This window comes from Myiozetetes cayanensis, unplaced genomic scaffold (assembly GCF_022539395.1).
Source record: "Myiozetetes cayanensis isolate MyiCay16 unplaced genomic scaffold, myiCay2020 scf26, whole genome shotgun sequence".
NCBI lineage: Eukaryota > Metazoa > Chordata > Aves > Passeriformes > Tyrannidae > Myiozetetes > Myiozetetes cayanensis.
The window spans coordinates 3,493,798-3,512,444 of NW_026087477.1; the positions used below are offsets into that span (position 1 = coordinate 3,493,798).

An 18,647-nucleotide genomic window follows, 5' to 3' on the forward strand; every position below is an offset into this window, starting at 1 on the left:
ACCTGTCCCAGCACCATGCCCAGGGGTGGCACGAACCACTTGGGTGCCTTGCTCATTTTCAGGTTTAATTACAAATGTATTCCAAACCACGAACTTGCACTGAGCGCCAGGTACAGGGGGGAAGGGGCTGTATGTGACATAAAAACCTTCCAAAATCCCGAGCTGGCCAGGGGTTCTCCGCAGGCCATGGGATACCTCTGGTCCCCAGCAGCCCCAGCTCTCCACGGCAGTGCCAGCAGCTCAGCCCTGCTTCCAGGGGATGTTTGTGCCTAGTCCCATGGGCAGAGCCAAACCAGAGGCTACAGTTATGCCCACCAGCCCTCGTCCCAGTGCTGGGACAAGCAGGAGCAACCCTGTCGAAGATGGGTTCGGGCTTCACTCCTCCTGCTAAAGCTGCCCACCAGTTCCCCCCCTGACAGTCTTTCACCAGCACACGTGCGGATGATGGAGGTAGGCAGCAGCCAGGGGGGACTTACAGGGCCAGGGATGGCAAGACCCCGCTGGGGAGGAAGATGGGAAGCCTGACCCCAGACTGCAGAGGCCAGGCACAACCGGAGAAGGGGAGCACAGAGGGACTGCAGATTTGCCCCAGGGCTTAGGTGAGTCCAGTGCCAGGGGAGCAGATCAGGAATGTATCCCCCGGCGTCACTGTTTTCTCTGTACAACCTGGCGGAGGTGCAGCTCGCTCTCTGCTGCCACAATGGGCTGCTCATTCTGTCGGTGGTGACTGATGAGGTGGCTGATGCTCTCAAACAGCACATCCTTGGTCCTTACCTGGGGTCGAGGTACAGTGGTCCTGAACTCAGGAGACCTGCCTTGCACTCAGTATCCCCTTGCAACCCCTGTGCCTGACCACACCTGCAGCCCATGTTCCACACCACCCACCCCATGCCCTGCCCCTGCCCCGGTCCCAATCACCCACCCTGCCCTCAGCCATGGGCCCTGCCCTCACCACTCCCTCGGGATCCACCAGCAGAAGATGCTTGGGCTGCCCGCTGTGCATGCCAGTCAGGACGTACTGCCCCGGGTTGGTGAGGCTGTCCCGCACCAGGAAGTCCCCGTCCATCTGCAGGAGCCTCTCAGCATCCCGTCGGCTCATCTTTCCGTGGTACCAGGGCTCCTGCCGGAGCTGCTCCTCCGTGGGGGCAATGGGGGCCTTCCGTGTGGGGGGGCTTGGCCACTGGTCCTCGATGGGGGGGCTGGTGCCACCCCCTGCAATGCACTCATGGAGTTTTAGGGCATCCTCAAAAGGCCCTGCAGGAGCCAGGGGGTGCAGGGTGTCACCCCTGGGGCACAAGGCAGGGCTGGGGTGTGGTGAGGACAGGCCCTGGCTCACAGCCCCCCAGTGCTCTGCAGGGCACTTCTCTGGACTCAGCCAGTGCTGGCACCTCTGGGGCTGTGGCAGGTGGGCTGGGCAGCTGACAGTACAGCTCAGCCTCCAGCACCAGCCTCCATGGTGCAGTGGCTTACTCATGTCAAAGAGGTCCTTTTTGGGGCTCTCCTCTGTCACTCCGTGAGCCACTGCCTCCGGTTCCCAGGCGTCCAGGCTCTGCGTGTTCACGTACATGTGCTCCTCGTAGTCCCGTGGCCCCAGGGGATGGCCATCCGCCTGCAGGTACCCGTCGCAGGGCTGGCCTGGGAGGATGGGCATCACTGCTGGCCAGGACTGGGCAGAGCCATGGGCCCCCCCCCCAGCTTATGGCTTTTCCCCCCAGAAGTACCCACCCTGGCTCTCCAGGTCCCAGGGTGGCCCCGGTTGGCTGTTAGGGTCTCGCCTGGCTGCAAACCCACCCTGGGAAAGGAGACAGTGAGGGTGTTGGGGAGACTCTGCCTGGGACCCCCACGTCAGGGCCAGCAGTGGCCCTGGGAGCTCACCTGGTTGGAGGGGACAGAGCTGGAGGGCTGAGTGCGGACGTGACCCAGGACTGTGCCATGATGGAACCGGGAGTCAATCAGCCCCCCTGGTGGGGGCTCCTTCCCTGGGATGCTGTTGTAGTAGTTGTGCTCAGCCACCTCCTCATCTTCCCCCCAGGCTGACTCCTCTGCGCCCAGTGCCCTGCAGCAGGGACGGTGAGCTGGGGACGCTCTGCCTGCTTCAGACCCTCCCCACATTCAGCAGTGATAGGGGCTCTCAGAGCCACCTCCACCAGGGGATGTACCCAGGACAGGGGCTGCAGCAGGGCCCCTCATCTCCCATACCTGTCTGGGGGTACCACCACCTTGGGGGGGCTGTGCAGGTACTGCTTGAAGCGCAGCTCAAAGGCCTGTCCCACTGTGCTGATGACGCTCTGTGCCAGCCCCTCACAGCACTCCAGGATGTGGCAGGCTGTGGACAGACAGGCTTGAGTGATTTCCCCACACTCCTATCGCCCCTCTGGGCCCCCCTGAGCACAGCTTCGTGCTCCCCACAAGGGATCTCCTTCTCCAGCCTTCACCCCCCCCAATGCATCCCTCCTCCTCCACAAAGCTCCTGAGTGTGGGGGCCAGAGTCACCTCTCTGGTTGATGGGATCCTTGGCAACATAGGCGACATAGTCCATGGTGTCCTGGGGGCACAGGGGGAGCTCAGGGCCCATGTCCTGCTGCTGCATGGTGCGTGGGGCTGGGGGTGCTGGGGTGAGGGGACAGCTCGGCCCCAGCCCCACGTCCTGACCCACAGCCAGGCTGCCCTGTGCTTGGCTCAGCCATAGGACAGGCAGCCCCTGTCCCCACTGCCCTGTGGGAGTGTAGCCAGGGGAGGGCCAAGGTGTGCATGCCTCACCATGTCCCCACCGGAGGCGAAGGAGATGGACTGCATGTGGTGGTTAGCGATGATCTGTGTGGGGGACATGGCCCGGTGGGGGCATTAGTACAGGGGCCACCAGCCCCCAGCTCACAGGCTAGGAGGCAGTAGGACCATGTGCCCAGGAACACTGTCACCTGGCGCGTGGTAGGGATCATGAGGTTCAGCCCATCAACGGAGATGTTGACAGCAATGCTCATGCCAGCAAAGCGCAGGTTGCTCTTGCCCAGGATGGAGAACAGGGCTTTGTTTGGAGCCTGACAGGGGAGAAGACGGTGGGGGTGATGCAGCCTACCAGGACCAGGCTTCCTGAGGTGAACAAGAAAAAGAGGGGTGCCCCAAAAAACCCCAGACCCACACACTGGGCAGGCACCCTCAGTGCCTTGTACCGCAGTCTCAGCTTGCCCCAGGGAGGGACAAACTGAGTGGAAACTTACCTTCTTCTTCCAGATGCCCTTCACACCTGGCACTGCCTCATACAGTCTGTTGATGGCTTCCCTGCAAGGGAAGGCCCCCAGCCTGGTCACTGCTCCAGACCCCTGGCTCTTCCCAGCTGCCTCCCCCCCAACGCATGGCTCTGTGGGGTCTGGAAGCTTGAGCCCCCACAGCCTCAGGTGTCGCAGCTTCCTCACAGTGCTGCCCCACGTCACAGCCTGCACTACGTAATCCAGGCAGGGGCCACCTCCCTTCTCCTCTTTCCACCCATTGATCTATGGCAGTGCCCTTCGTCTGTGTCCCCGTGTGCAGGGCGGGTCCTGTGGGGCAGGGCTCCCCTGGACCCATGTCCATCTCTCCACAGGGCACTGGGGAAGGGGAGCACCCAGGGCCACTGGGGGCTTTGGGTGGCACTGAGGGATGGGAGAGTGGGACTGTGGGACCGTACCTGGTGACCTGTGTCCGGGTGTTAAAGTCGAGGGACCTCATGGAACGCAGCACTTCAATGCACCCCATGTACTGCAGGGGGGTACACGGTCAGAGCAGCCCAGGGCAGGCAGTGGAGAGGAGAGAGGCTGGGTGTCAGTGAGAAAGGCTCCTTCCACACCAGCTCCAAGGCTCACAGAGCAGCCTTTCACCCACCACCCCAAAATGCCCCATCACATGGCCAGGCCCCAAGCTGAGACCCCACAAACTCATCTGTGTGCTACAGTTTGTGATGCCTCTGGGGGCTGACTGTGGCAGGGTCCCGAGGCAGGTTGCCCGGCCCAGGAAGCCCCCGGCCCCCAGCCCCATCCCGGGACCTGCGTGTGTCAGGGGCGGCTGCCCTGGGGTAGCCATGGGTAGAACTCGATCGGGGGCTCTGCCCGCAGCCGTCAGGAGGAGTGGCCGGACCCGCCGAGCCCCGCACACCCGCGAGGCCGGGGTCTCCGCGCTCTCCCGCGCCGCCGGGCTCCGGCGGGACTTACCCGGACGATGTAGGAGACGCCGGGCCCCAGCACCCGCTCGTCGGGGTGCAGCCAGCCCTGTGCCGGTTTGCGGATGAAGCTGCCCTTGCGACTCCATTCGTCCCCGCCGTGCCGGGCCCCGCCGCCGCCGCCGCCCCCGAGCCCTCCCCGCCGCCCCCGGGTCCGCCCGCCGGCCGGCAGCGCACAGGGCGCGGTGCAGAGCGGCTCGCAGGCGCCCAGGACGGCGGCCAGCCCTGAGGGGGCCCTGCAGCGGCGGGGGTCTCGGGCGGCGCCGGTGGGGCCGCGGCCGAGGAAGCCGCCGGAGCCGGGGAACTTCCACTGCGGCATCCGCGGCAGCAGCGCGCAGAAGGTGGTGCCGTGCTCAGGCTCCTCGCCCGCCGCGGGGCAAGGCCCGGGGGCCGGCGACGGCATGGGGTGGTCAGCGGCTCGTCGCGGAAGCGGTCATACTTGGGCTCCGGGAGCATGCCCGGGCTGCGCGCCGCTCCGCCCGCTCCGCCGCTCCGCTCCGCCGCCGCGCCGGCTCCCGCCCCCCGCCCGCTCCCCCGGGGCCGCGCCGCGCTGATGTCATGGTGTGAGCGCTCCGCCGCCCGCCCGGCCCCGCATCCCCCGCCCCCGGCTCCCCCGCCGGGCTGGACCCGCGGCCGCCAGAGCATCTCGTCCTCCCAGCATCCCCGCCCACCCGAGCATCCCCCAGGCCCACAACCCCACCCCACGACTGAGCTGGCCCCGCAAACACGACTCGTGGGGCCGGAGCCACCCACGCTCTGCCCTCCATCCTGCTCCCAACCCGCTGTCCGTGGCCCGCGGCCGAGCACAGGCTGTTGCGCACTTGCGCTATGCATTAGCTGGAGGGAAAGGGGTAAGCAGCGCCCGGCGCTGCCTTCATCCACAGCGGGGGCGTTTTCTGCTCTTTCTACCTCTGCGTTCCCGAAAAGCGCTGCAAGAGCCCAGGGCTGGCCGGAGAGGGGGAGGAGGGGTTTGGCCAGGCTTCACTGCACAACTAGGCTGTCCTATTTATGTGCCTCCCAGCCCACTGGTCTCATTTGCTCTGATTTCATCTGTCTCCAAAGCCAGAACTGGCTCCCTTTTGTTTATATCTCTCTGGAGGGCTCAGGTAGCGAAAACCACCACCATTTTCTTGGTTTTCTGTCTGTAACTGCAGCAAGCAGGGAAAAAAACCCCAAAACCCTTAAAGGGACTTTCTGATCTCAGTAGAGCCACTCGTCCTTCCTCCTGCCCTGGGCCTGCGGCGTTTTTCAAGCAGTTAAGAGGACCCGAGGTTGGCTGGGCCTAGAAGTGCAAGGGGGCCCAGAGTGGACCTACAGCAGTTTTGCTGTGCCAGAGCCCTGGGGATCTTCACTTTTCCCCAGCCCTGCATCCCCTCCACTGCCAAAGTGGTCGTAATATCGGGGCTCAATTCCTGCAACATCACAGGCTCCCCCAGAGCTGACGTGCTCGGCTCCAACTTCCCGAGGAGCCGGCTGGGAGCCGCCTGCCCTCGGGGCTGCAGAGGCGATGCCGCTGCGGCCACTCCCCCCGGCGTCCCCTCCTTCTGCACTAACTGGCGCAAACAAAACCGGAGCCTCCCCGAGGGCCGGCCATGCCCTGGGCGATGCGGTCGCCTTTGTCTCTCCTCCTCACTGTCTCCTGCTCCCTGGAAGGTGACGCCGGGAGGGGGGATGTGGTGTGGTGTGATAGCCAGTAATTGCTCTAAGTGGGATCAATAAATCAAGGTAATAGAATTGCATCTGCTGTTGCCGTGTTCGGAACAGCTTCCCTGCTCTCCGTTCTCTCCTTGGTTTTAAGGCGCTGTAGAGCACTGGAACAAGTCAGGCTCCACCGTGCTCTCGCAGCGGCTCCAGCAGGGCCCAGGGGGGACTCCCTGCCCAGCCCTGGTGCTCTGGGTGCACATTCCCGGGAGCTGGGGGTCAAGCCAAGGGAAGGCACCGTGTGCCTATGGAGGTTACAGGCGTTTTACCCGATGCCAAGTGCAGAGCACTCTGGGGACCGCGGGCACTCCGTGGCCTGGGGACAGCACAGCAGCCCTGGGGAGATGGAGCCACTCCCGCACAAGCCCCGGGAAGGAAGCCAGGGGATTACTCTCATCTCTTTTAATCCTTGGTTAAAGGAAAACCTCGATGGACAAAGGCTGGATCGCAGCCTCCGGCGCTCCGCGAGTGTGCGGGAGCCCCGCAGCCTCTCGCTGCCCCATGACGAGGCACCTCCAGGCTCCCCCGGTGGCCCCCCGACCACCGCCGGGTGCTTCCGCTGCCCGAGGCGACTGCCTGAGCGGGGGTGGGTGCGAGCAGAGGGGCCCCGTCGCGCATAAAATTTGCCTAAACTCTGCCCAGTCAATCTTATCCGGCCCGCACGAGTGCCGAAGGTCCTTCCGCAGCCTCCGGTGCCGCCACCCCGGGGCAGCCGTGTGTCCCCGCTCGACCCGCCCGGCCCGGGCCAGGCGTCGGTAACGCGGGGACGGGGCCTCAGCCGCTCCCGCCGGCCCCCGAAGGCGCCCGCGAGCCCCGGGGCACCGGCGATGCTCCGATGTCCCCGTGAGGGACCGGGACCGCTCGTGACGTCACGGCCTCGCCCAGGCCAGCGGGAAAGCTCCGCCCCCCACCCCCTCATCCAATCACAGTCCAGGGTGGCCGATCGGGAAGAGGCGGAACAGCCAATGAGGCGCGAGAATCGGCGCCCCGGAATTGCTGGTGGCCGGGCCGGGGGCGGGGCCTGCGGACGGAGCCGCCCCCTCACCCGCAGCCCCGGGCCCGGCGCTCCCCGCCCGGTGCCGGTGCCGGTCCGGCTCCGGTTCGGGCTCCGGGCCCGGCTCGGCCCGGCTCGGCCCGGCCCGCCGCAGGGAGGATGGGGCAGCCGCGGCGGCCAGCGATCGGCTGCGGCCCGGCGGCGCCATGACCGGCGAGAAGAAGAAGAAAAAGCGGCTCAACCGCAGCGTCCTGCTGGCCAAGAAGATCGTGATCCGGGACGGGGCCGGCGTGAGCGCGGGGCTGGGGGGCGGAGGGGCCCGGGGCGAGGGGACCCTCGTGCTGCCGCCCCTCCGGGTGCCCGAGTCGGGGTCCGGCCCCGGTGGGCCTGGGGGCTTTCCAGGCTCGGTGACGCCGGGGCGGGGGGCGTTGTGCCGCGTCCCCGGTGCGCTCCCGTTCAGTGCGGGCCGGGAATCCCCCGCCGTGGCGCTGGGGGTGGGTTCGAGCAGCCTGAGCTGTCTGCGGGAGGTGGATTGGGGGGGTCTGTGAACAGAAACACCGTTTCAGCAGGACTGTGTCTCTCGTTCTCAGACCCCTTCCGGCTGTGTGAGCTCTCTGAGATGCTCCGTCCGGGGAGGACGTGGCCGCTGAAAAGTTTTTGACTTAAGGTGCTCTGTTTTGCAGCGACAGGGGATTGGGGACCCCAGCGTGTACCACGCTGTGGTGGTGATTTTCCTGGAGTTCTTTGCCTGGGGGCTGCTGACCACACCGATGCTGACGGTGAGCACATCTCCTTGGGACAGCACTGCCTTGGGAGCTCTCCTTGGGCTCCTGAAGTCTTAGCACATGCCTTTCCAAGGGAAACTGTGGAAAAGGGGTCTTTGGTTGTGCAGAGACATTTAGACACAGTAGTAACCTGGCAATATAAAATGTGAATCAAACATACAGACAGCACAAAGAGAACCACAGAGAGGTGACGTGGTGACGTGAAGTAAAACCAGAGGGTACTCAGGTGGGGTACGGATGGATAAAGGCACATATCAGGCTCTCTTAGCCTCACCCAAGCATGCTGGAACAATTTATAGATCTGGAAGGTGTTAAAGACAGTGGCTGGCTGTGCTGGAGAGGGCAGCCAGACCTCCTCACGAAGAGGCATCATTTGAGGGTATTTCCCCTTTTCCCTGGATTGTGCCCTTCCAGGCCTCTAGGCTGTCAGGTGCTGAAGGAAATTTTGCAACAGTTGCCAGCTCTGACTTTTTCCTTTTGGTTTTGATTTCTTTTCCCCCAGGTGTTACACCAGACTTTTCCTCAGCACACGTTCCTGATGAATGGCCTGATTCACGGAGTCAAGGTAAGGAATGTTCCTTCCAGGCTTTCCTTTAAATCTGCCATCACTGCAAGAAGGGAGAAGCCATTATTATCCATGTAATTTGCTGATGTCAACCAATATTTGTCAGCTCAATGTTCATATTTCATTTTGGGGGCTCTGGCAAACCTGATGCAAAAGGAAGTACACTGACATGGGGCAGCTTGTGCAGCTGATTTTGCTGAGTGGTAATGACAATGTGCTGCTTGTCAGCGTGGAGCTGGAGCTACAACAGCTGAGTGTTTCAGCTGGAAATATTCTCATCAGCATGAGATCAGCCCTTGTACTCATCTTCTGGAGCGTAACAGAATGATAAATCAGTGACATCTGAACTTGTCAGTAGTAGAAGCCCAGCAGCCTCAGCAGCTCCCTCAGACAGGAGATGGGAATGTGCCATGGCACAGGGAGAGGGCATGGTGAGCTTGCACTAGACCAGCATTCCCAGAGCAGGATTGGAGGTAACGATAGGCAACAAGCCGTAGTCATGTGTTCTGACTGGAGAATCAGGCAAAACAGACTGTTCTTGTCAGTCTTTGTCAAGAGGATCTTGGAAAATAGCCCCAGAGAGGCTGGGCACTCCCCTTGGCACTGAAGGGCTCTGCCTTACCTGCCTCGGGTCTGAGAGATGTGGAAAGGCCTTAAGCACAATTTTATTTGTGCTTAATGGTCCTGGCTTCTCATTGTGTCTGTCCTGTCTCCACCTACAAGAGAAAGCTTTCCCCAGAGTTGCAGCAGGTGCTGCCGTGGTGGAACTGTGCCAGCAGCTTTCCAGGTCCTGGCAGGGCTGCCCAGGCACCCACAGCCATGGGCAGAGCTGTGCAGAGAGCAGGAGGGAGTGGGAGTGCTCAGCAGGGCCTTGCTGGTCAAGGATTTATTTTTCCCTCTCTGAAAGGATGTGAGCAGTTTGTTAAACTACTCTGTTGCAACTGCATTGCTGCTTGCAGCAATCAGGAATGGGCTGCCTCCTCCTGTCTAAAGCTCTCACTGTCAGCAGACAGAATCTGAGGGGTTTCTCTTCCCCCTTCCATCTGTCTCTCTGTCCCAGGGTCTGCTCTCTTTCCTAAGTGCTCCGCTGATTGGTGCTCTCTCTGATGTCTGGGGCAGGAAATCCTTCCTCCTCCTCACCGTCTTCTTCACGTGTGCACCAATTCCCCTGATGAAGATCAGCCCGTGGTAAGTTCACCCTCGGTACAGCCCCAGCGTTCTGAGGAGGGGAAGAAGCACAAGGCCAAACAATGGCTGGTGCTTGTTTTACAGTGAGATGGAAGAGTCTGTCTGGTGGAGGAGGATGCTCAGCCTATAGACTGACTTGTCTGGTTCTGCGGGAGGGTTCAGTTGGGAGTAGAGGGTCTGTCTGTCCTCTCCTGGTCCTTGTTCCTCTGATCAGTGCATTTAGGGAAAATAAGTGATAAAACTCCAGGGACCCCAGACTGAGGCTCCATATTTCTGAGTGTACCAGAGTGTTCTGCACCAGAGCAGGATGGACTGAAGAATGAGGGGGAGGCTTTGCTTCGGCAGCTGTGGACTGTGGTGTGGTTGCTCTCTAACTCTGCCTTGGGCACTTCCTCTTTCAGGTGGTACTTTGCTGTCATTTCCATGTCTGGAGTGTTTGCTGTCACGTTTTCCGTGATTTTTGCCTACGTTGCCGACATCACACAGGAGCATGAGCGCAGCACGGCATATGGCTTGGTAAGGAGCTCAGGCACTGGTTTGTGCCTTGAAAGAAATATTTGGGGCTTTGCAGGTAGGAGAGGTATAAAGTTAGGGTGGGAGATTTATTGCCTAAACATATAGTATCCCTGTCCTGCTTGGGATTTAGCTCAGAGGGAAAGGCTGATCTCTGCAGAGTTCGAGTGCTGGCTGTGGTGTAGTTTAGCCTGTAAACCAGCGTGGCCTGTGAGCTTTTCCACATCAGGAAAGCAGGAGCTGTGATGCTCTGTGGGATCCTGCCTTTCCTGTAGCTTTACTGACAGGACCATATGGAAATTGCTAGGACAGCTTTGATTTTCCTTTGCTAGAACTTAACAGGTTCTCTTGGTGCAATCTGGGCTACCTGTCTGTGTGCAGGAGTCCCTGTGAGTCCCTGTTCACTTCCATTATCTTCATCAAAGTGGGAGAAGGAGTTCCCCTGGGTCAGTGTGGAGGAGGAAATGGGCTCTAGGAAGAAGAGGCTGTAGGAATGTTTTATCCTTCCAGGTGTCAGCCACATTTGCTGCCAGTCTGGTCACCAGCCCGGCCATCGGCGCATACCTTTCCCAAGCCTACGGTGATACCTTGGTGGTTGTGCTGGCCTCAGGTGTTGCTTTACTGGATATTGGCTTCATCCTGCTGGCTGTGCCGGAGTCACTGCCAGAAGAGATGCGCCCGGTCTCCTGGGGAGCCCCAATTTCTTGGGAACAAGCCGACCCATTTGCTGTGAGTGATGCTGCTGTAATGCTTGATGTTTGCTTTAGTTCTGCTGTGACTTAAGCCCTTGGTTTGCCTGTCTCTGTACCTGGAGATTATTCAATGATATCAACTCAATTTTAAAAACATTCTTTCTCATTCCCCTCCCCCTTCCCTGCAGTCGTTGCGGAAGGTGGGTCAGGACTCTACAGTGCTGCTCATCTGTATCACCGTCTTTCTCTCCTACCTTCCTGAAGCCGGCCAGTACTCCAGCTTCTTCCTGTACCTGCGACAGGTCAGTCTCTGGTGAGGGGGTAAAACTCTGGGTGCAGGAAATCCTGGCCTAGAAATACTGTTAGAGTTGCATGTCCTGAGGTGGCTCATTTTGGCCAATAGCTCAGTAAAACTGAAGTTGTAAGAAACAGTGACTTGTTCCACCTTTCCTGAAAAATGTGTGAGCCTGGTGACTGCTCTGTAGGCATTGCGAAGGGCAAGACCTGGTTTGGCTCTTTGCTGGCATCTGCCTGGCCATCCTGGCCATGCCACCTTCAGGCACCTTCAGTGATTTAAAGCTGATTCTTCATCCAGAGAAAAATCTTCCCTTTGGTTCCTCTGGCAGCCCAGAGGCAGTGGCTGGTTAATGTGCAGGGCCCTGGGAAGTAACATCAGTAAGCATGGGTGACATCTGTGGAGTGGCTCTTGTCATCTGATACAAATCTTCTGCCTGAAAAGTCCCTCTTTGGTGTTTTCACAGGTCATTGGCTTTTCCTCAGAGACTGTAGCAGCCTTTATCGGAGTAGTTGGAATTCTCTCTATACTGGCTCAGGTGAGAAGCAATTTCTGTCTTGACTTGAGAGTCTGCTGTAGAAATGTCCAAAATTTGTGATTTCGGGGCTGCTGAGTAGTCAGAACCCCTGTGGCCACACAGACTTTTGAATCACAGAAGACCTTGAGTTAGAAGGCACCCACAAGGATTGTCAAGGTCTCTCAGGTTCCCATCCTCTTGTCTCCTGTGTTGTCATCTTTCTTTGCCCCTGCTTTGAAAACACCTGTTTTTCTTTCCAGACAGTTGTGTTGGGAATTCTTATGCGTTCCATAGGAAATAAAAACACCATCCTTCTGGGACTAGGCTTCCAGATCCTGCAGCTTGCCTGGTATGGCTTTGGATCACAGCCTTGGTGAGGGTTTGTCCATGTTTCTCTCCCTCCGCGGTGGCTCCACAGCCACTCCTGCCCCTGGCGCTGGCTAAGGCTGTGCCTGGGCCTCACCGCTGCCTCCTCCCTAGGATGATGTGGGCAGCAGGAGCTGTGGCTGCCATGTCCAGCATCACCTTCCCAGCCATCAGTGCCATGGTGTCGAGGAATGCGGACCCTGACCAGCAGGGTGAGTGCTCAGGGGTCCATCCCAGCAGGTGCTGAGCTGGCACATGGGTGGGCTCTTGGCTGTGGTGGTGGAGGGGTGGTTAGAAGCATCTGTGCCAGCTGTGGAGTGTCGCTGTACTCCCAGTAGTATTGACAGTTTTGTCTTTGACCGTGGCTGGTGCATTGCAAGGGAACTCCCAAGTTATGCATGTGGGTGTTCAGTGTTAACTCTCCGAGGCAGAGGAGACTGCTGCGTTTTGCCAGCCTCATGGTTTGGACCTGAATCCTCAGACCTGATTGCCTTAAATTCCAGTTCATTGGAAATTGCTGCTTGATCCTGTCTCCAAATGTGTAAGCATCTCTGAATAAAACAAGTTTCTTTGGAAACCTGGAGGCATATCCTCCCTTCCTCACTCTGTCTCCAGGTGTGGTGCAGGGGATGATCACTGGAATTCGGGGTCTTTGTAATGGCCTGGGGCCGGCACTCTATGGCTTTGTCTTCTATCTCTTCCACGTGGAGTTGAATGAAATGGCTGAGGTGGAAACCTTGGGCAAGGCCTCCAAACCCAACATGGCCAACCCTACAGATGAGGTACCTGTTCAGCTTATTTGCCTATCAGCTTACCTCTTTGCCAGGCTGCGTCTGCCCTCTCCTGTGAATCCTTCCTGTGTCTCTCCCTACAGAGCAGCATCATCCCTGGGCCACCCTTCCTGTTCGGGGCATGCTCTGTGCTGCTGTCGCTGCTGGTGGCCCTGTTCATTCCGGAACACAACCTGGTGCTGAGGTCAGGCGGCCACAAGAAGCACAGTACGGGGGCCCAGGCCCACCCCCACAGCCCACCAGCCGGGGGGTCGGATGGCAAGGAGCCCTTGCTGGAGGACAGCAGCGTGTGAGGTGGGACAGCGGGACCTGCCTCGCAGCTCAACTCCACTTCAAGAATGGACTCGGCAGGAGTTCGGAGGGGGAGAGAGGAGCCGAGGTAACAGACTGTGCTGCTAACAGCTACTGAGGAGGGGACGGGGTTTCCCTTCAAGCCAAATACACACAGCTGGTGCAAAAATGGAATTGTATCACCTGGTGTTGATGGAAAGGGGACATACGGAACTGCTCCATGTGGAAGGCTAGTTCTGGAAAGCAAACCTGCCCTTGTGCGTGAACCCTGCGCCCCGTGCTGTGCCCTGCCAAACCCTCCACTCGCCAGTCACAAAGGTTGGAGCTGGCATGGTCTGTGTTTGGTGGGAACTCACTGGGCTGTCCCCCAGAATAAAACACGGCATCTGCTCTGTGCCTGATCCCTGATACAGCTGATTCCTGCCACTGGTCCCTGGCAGCCCCCAGAGCGGGCCTGGCACCCCCTGTGCGGTGTGTGTGGCCTGGGCTGCGGTGACACGCTGAGCCAAGCAGATGGGTGCTGTGTGGAGCACAAGGGGTGGAGCTCCTCACTGCCCGAGGACCTGAGGAATTTGCCCATTCTGCCCCAAGTGAAACTTAGACCAAAAAAAAAAATGTACTGACTTAATGTTCTGATGAAGAGGATAAAGATTAAGAAGTCAAGTTGCAGCTCACAGAAAGGAGAATGGGCAGGTGAGAGGAGGGCAACTACACGAATTATAAATGCTTGAATGGCTGCAATGGCCGTGGTTCTGTTTGGTTTTCCTCTTTTTGTCATGTTGAGGTGGCATTTGCCTGTCACTGCCTCCACAGGCAGTAGGTAGCAGAATTTTTCAGAAATCTTTATGGAGCTGTGAGTGTTGTTTAGGAGATACCGTTGTCTGGGAGGTCAGACAAACAACTAAACTGTGCCGAGCACTTTGGAGAATGTGGTTTCATGGAAGAAAGGTCAGAGAAATGGCTGTTTACCTTGAGCACTTGTATAAAGCATGGTGGCTCCTGCCATCTAATGTTAAACCCAGAGAATGCTTGGAGCTGGTTTGTTCTTGGTCCAGGAGATCCTAATGGTGAGGATTGTGTTGATTTGGACTCCATGTGGCATTTCTGAGCCTGCCATGAAGGCTTTTGTTTATAAAACAGTGAAATTGCAACCTCTGCTCAGAAAGAGCCGGAGGTGCTTGAAGCATTGTGAAAGAAGCTGAGACAACCAGGGAACGTGTGGTTGTTTATAAAGATGTGACAGAGGGCAGGAAACGATTGTTCTCATTTAAGTAAATCAGAAATAATGGCACCGAGCAGTTCTGGGAAGTAAAGACCAAACTGGGAACACTCCAGGAATCGGTTGTTAAGGGAATTACGGCTACAGGGGCCAAACCAGTCCTGCCTCAGAGCGGGGGCCAGTGCAGCCATAGCCATTCTCTGGGCAGGGTCCCCTCTCTGGGGGTTTGGGACAGGTAACCCAGGGAAGAGCAACCAAAAGGGAGGGAGTGTTGGCCCTTCACGTCGTGGGCACACACAGGGCAGTGCTGCCCATCCCCGCTCTGCCTGGGAGCACCCTCTGACTGCTCCAGAGCCTCTTGGGGCTCTTCGGTGTTGGCTCTGGGCACAGCAAGGGTGGCAACTTCATATGGATCCCTTATGTGCCTGTCAGACTCTGACAGCCAGGACCAGCTGCCTGCCCAGCCTGGGTAACTGGTAACACAGTGTCTGTTTACCAGTTTTCTGGACCAGTTGGTTATTGAAGGTGGATGTTTAAGTGAAAGGGTTGACTGTTTTTCATCGATCTGGCCTGGTACTGGATCCTGTGCTCACAACTGGGAGAAGCCCGTTCTGCGAGCAGAGTGCGGCCGTCTCGGACAGGGAGGGACGCTGAGGTGGGTCTGGCTGCAGGGCTGGGGAGCAGAGCCAGCAGGAACTTCAGTGACCTGCCGTGACTCCACTTTTCCCAAGCTCCTTGTGGCGACACTCCCAATTCCCAAATATTGCTGGGATGGTCAGTACTTGTGCGTACATAGCAAGCTTTTTTTCTGAAGGAAATCCCGTCACTTGCACTTCCAGGCAGCAGTTCCCCTCCCTATGTGTTCCTCACAAAAATGCCTTTTTTAGATGGGACTTTTTTACCAAGTCCTGATGATCTGTTGATTTACACTTGATAAAGTGAGCTAAAGTGGGTTTTTCCCTCACATACAGATGAAGTGAAACACAGAATTGTTACCTTGCTCACACACAGGCACTTGAAGCTTCACAGGTACAATATAGCGGCACATTATGAAAAGACGAGCATAGTTTATATGATATAAAGTATATAGAGATATATTTTTAAAAATAAGTCCTTTCCCTTATTCCATAGTTTATTGAAACTGATGTGTTTCTTGGTCCCGTTCCCTCTCACCACCGCTGCTGCCTGCGGCCTCTCAGCCTCTTCTTCCCCTCAGACTGCAGAACCATCCGGTGACCTTCCCTCCCCAGTCCTGTCCCTCACGACAAGATCCCTGAGCTTCTGGCGATGCTGATGTGCCCTGGCTTCTGTGTCATGGGCCTGGAGTGTTTTGATGCCTTTTTCAGCCTTCAAGCTCAGGGTCAGGTGCTGCCACAGGTGACTATCAGGTGAGGGGCTGCAGCCTGGCTGGTGACCAGCTCTCCTGCCATGAAGGTACAGCACCAGGCAGCAGTGGGAACCAGTGGAAAGGTGGCTTGTGCTGGCCTGTGGATTCCTTCCCACCCTACTGGGGTTCCTGTCATCTGGTTTGGTGGGGCCTTGGTCTGGTGCCTCCTCTCCCCTCAGCGCAGGGACTCCCGTACTGTTCTGCTTTTATGTGACAGAGCAGGAGCTGGGCCAAGTGGTGCCAGAGCTGAAGTTCCCGGAGCCGAATGAAGAATGTCTCATTCTGAAGGGCCGGTACTTCCACAGCATCCCACGTGGAGTTTGGAAAGGCTGTGTGGAGCATTCAACTAATTTTGCCATTTTTTTTTTACTTTATATGAAAATGCAACTTTTAAAAGGAGTCTTTTAAAATAACCTTGATCTGCTGTGCAGTGTCTGAGCCTGGCTGTTTAAGATCAGAATTCCCAGGATTTGTCTGCAGGGACTTATATTTCAGGATGGTAACAGTAATGCCCAAACACAAGGCAAAAATCGGCTTGATTGCCTGTCTGCAGTCCCAGCATTAATGGCCGCAGGTCAAGTGAGTTGCCACTGATCTTGTTGCGTTAAAAACCTGAGTTACACCATTGTTTTCTCTTCTGCCATTAATTTTGCAAAGTAGTAACATTTTACTTCCCTGTTTTTATTCTTTCTCTGCACTTGAATGGCTGCTGACAGCTGTGGTATCTTTAAAGCGTGGGCATGGGCTGAGTCCCACCTCTCTCTCTCCCACCTCTCTCACCATTGCGTGCGTTTGTGTGTCTCTTTTTTAAGCTAACTATAAAATGTATTTATTTCGGTTCAGGTTGTGTTTGGAACTGGCTAATCTCTCCCTCTGATGGATTATTTATTAAACTGCTGCTTTCCTGTTGTGTTGAAGGTCTCTGTCCTGATTCCTCCCCTCACTGGCAGTACCAGGCAGCTCCTGCCCAGCCCTTGACCTGACCTTTGAGAGTGGTGTGAAGATTTGGGGCTGTTTTGGGTGAGCTGGGTCAGCTGCCAGCCCCTGCCCTAGCCTAAGATGGGGAGCAGGTCCCTGGCTTCCATCTGCCCCACTGGAGACTCTCCCAGACTGGTTTTTAGCAGCCCCCACTCTATTGTTTAAATTTCCAGCCAGGTTTAATTTAGATCTTATCTGACTCCTATAAACACTTTTTTTGGTGGCTGAGGATGGTCCTGATTGAACAATATAATCACAAGAAGTATAAACACATCTGAGTCAGCTCTGGGATGGGAGCTGGTGCTTGATGGCCAGTATCCTGGAAACATGAGCCATTAACACAGCCTGTTTTTTCTATATTTATTTCCTCTGGACTGGACTAGTTTTTATTTTACTGTTTTCATCTTTATTTGAGAGACAACCATTAGCTTTTCTCACTTGGCATCACTGAAGAACAAAGGGCATGTGTTGCAGTAGAGGATGTTGTGGCCACCCTTCCCCCCATCGGCGTGGTGGTCCCTTCTGGTGTCAGTGGTCACAGCCTGGGGCTACACCCCAGCCTGAGGGGCTCGGAGGTATCCTGTCCCAGAGCCAGTGCTTGTCCCCCAGTGGTTTGTGTCTCCACACTGAACTGTTTTGCTTCCTGAGCAATGGCTCTGGACCGAGCACTGCCCGGCACAAGGCCCCACTCCTGCCCTGTGGGAGGAAGCACAGTTGGCTTCCAGGAAAAGTGTTCAGGCTTCTGAGTCTCTTCATTCCTTCAAATCTTTCCCTTCGTTCCTTCAAAGGTTTCCTGTCCTGGAGTGTAGGCGTGCTCCTTTCACCCTGTGCATACAACCTCTTGATCTCTCGTCTGTGCCTGGGGCACCAGGAGCTCCTGTGCACCTCTGGGCCAGAGGAAGGTCCGAGTCCATTAGAGGAGAGGGTGGTGGAGCGAGGGCTGCAGTGAATCACTGCTCAGGGGCTCGGTGAGTGAGAGCTGCCCTGGGGGCTCTGCTGTGTCACTCTGAGCTGGGCCAAGTCCCCTGCCCTCCCCCCAGCTCGATGGCTGAGCCTTTGGAACCAGCCCTCGTGGAGCTGGAGGTTTATCGTTTCCATAACTCCAGTTATGGAGTTGCAATGCCCCCCTGTGCGGGTGGCTGGGGCAGCTCTGAGCACTTGCAAGCCCCAAACCGGAGGAAGTGCAGCACGAGGTGCTGGGCTTTCTGGTAAATAATAATGGCCAGTCTTCGCGAGCGAAGATCCGGGGAAGGTCTTTCCAGCCCCTGGTGGTCTAGGGGGTAAAGGCGCCGCGCTATCACCGCGGGCTTTCTGGTAATTGTTAATTTTTTGAGGTCCAGGAAGGTCTGGTAAAGCTGCTTTTGAAGAGGTCACACTGTCAGTGCTCAATTATGGTTCGGACTCTGATTCATGGACTTTCTTATCATGTGGGTGGGAGTGGGAGGCAAAGCCCTGGCCTCAAGGTCCCCAGTCTCATTGATGGGAAGAGCCAGGCAGTGTGGGAGCAGCCTGGCCATGGCCTGTCCCGTGGCTGGGCCAGAGGCTCCGGTGGCTGCTGGAAAGTCCAGGAAGTGGCTCTGTTAACACAGGATGGAAGGAACAAAAACCCCAGGGCCATCAATCACCTGCTTGGGCTGAGTGTGCACATTTGGTGGTGGGTGTTTACAGAGCACTTCCCTTGCTTGGAGGCCTCCTGGACTCTCGGAGGATTAATGACATGACCTTCTGAAAGGATGTGCGGCGCGCCAAGTGACCAGAGTTGCTTCTCTGGAGAGTTCCCAGATGGGAAATGCTCAGGTCCTGCCATGACAGGAGGTGCAGGGCTGGGCTCATGCCTCCCTCAGCCCTTTGGCACCTTCCCCATCCTGGCAGGACAGGACGGGTCAGAACCAGACCCATCTCTCCCTGGGGAGCAGGGCAGGAGTGAGGAAGCGATGCCAGACCTGCTGTGAGACCCAGGAGAGGCACTGTGGCTGTGCCAGCGCCTTGGGGCTGGAAAACCCAGGATGCTCAACACCTTCAGTGTGCTAACACTGTCTGTACCACAAGACCAACCCTCCCAGGAACACCTGCTTCCATCCCTGAAAACACCCTGTTCTGGGAATAAATGCAGCCGCCAGCAGGACTGACAGTGTCTCAGGTCCTGCGTTTGGGGAGGGCCCTTTCCACAGCC

General features: G+C 57.5%; 2 protein-coding genes across 2 annotated transcripts; one reads left to right on the forward strand and one right to left on the reverse strand.

The window, feature by feature from the left end:
* Positions 1-44: 44 nt before the first annotated feature.
* SHC2 (SHC adaptor protein 2) lies at positions 45-4,663 on the reverse strand. Its single transcript, XM_050321330.1, is given in 13 exon segments — positions 45-774; positions 953-1,254; positions 1,471-1,635; positions 1,726-1,792; positions 1,876-2,056; positions 2,200-2,326; positions 2,494-2,545; positions 2,761-2,814; positions 2,919-3,038; positions 3,219-3,279; positions 3,665-3,735; positions 4,185-4,600; positions 4,603-4,663. Coding segments are annotated over 13 exon segments (1,791 nt in total). The 5' UTR covers positions 4,649-4,663; the 3' UTR covers positions 45-645.
* A 2,280-nt stretch (positions 4,664-6,943) lies between these two features.
* LOC126643148 (hippocampus abundant transcript 1 protein-like) lies at positions 6,944-16,413 on the forward strand. The gene is made up of 12 exons (XM_050321329.1): positions 6,944-7,177; positions 7,571-7,666; positions 8,175-8,237; positions 9,298-9,425; positions 9,827-9,941; positions 10,449-10,667; positions 10,819-10,932; positions 11,392-11,463; positions 11,703-11,815; positions 11,923-12,020; positions 12,424-12,590; positions 12,683-16,413. The coding sequence occupies exons 1-12, from the start codon at positions 7,094-7,096 to the stop codon at positions 12,890-12,892; spliced, it is 1,479 nt and encodes a 492-aa protein (XP_050177286.1). The 5' UTR covers positions 6,944-7,093; the 3' UTR covers positions 12,893-16,413.
* The last annotated feature ends 2,234 nt before the right edge of the window (positions 16,414-18,647 follow it).

Coding starts and splice junctions, on each gene's coding strand:
- LOC126643148 (XM_050321329.1), top strand. CDS start 7,094: ATGACCGGCGAGAAGAAGAAGAAAAAGCGGCTCAACCGCAGCGTCCTG. Junction 10,668..10,818: donor AACAAGCCGACCCATTTGCT/GTGAGTGATGCT, acceptor CCTTCCCTGCAG/TCGTTGCGGAAGGTGGGTCA. Junction 11,816..11,922: donor GGCTTTGGATCACAGCCTTG/GTGAGGGTTTGT, acceptor CCTCCTCCCTAG/GATGATGTGGGCAGCAGGAG.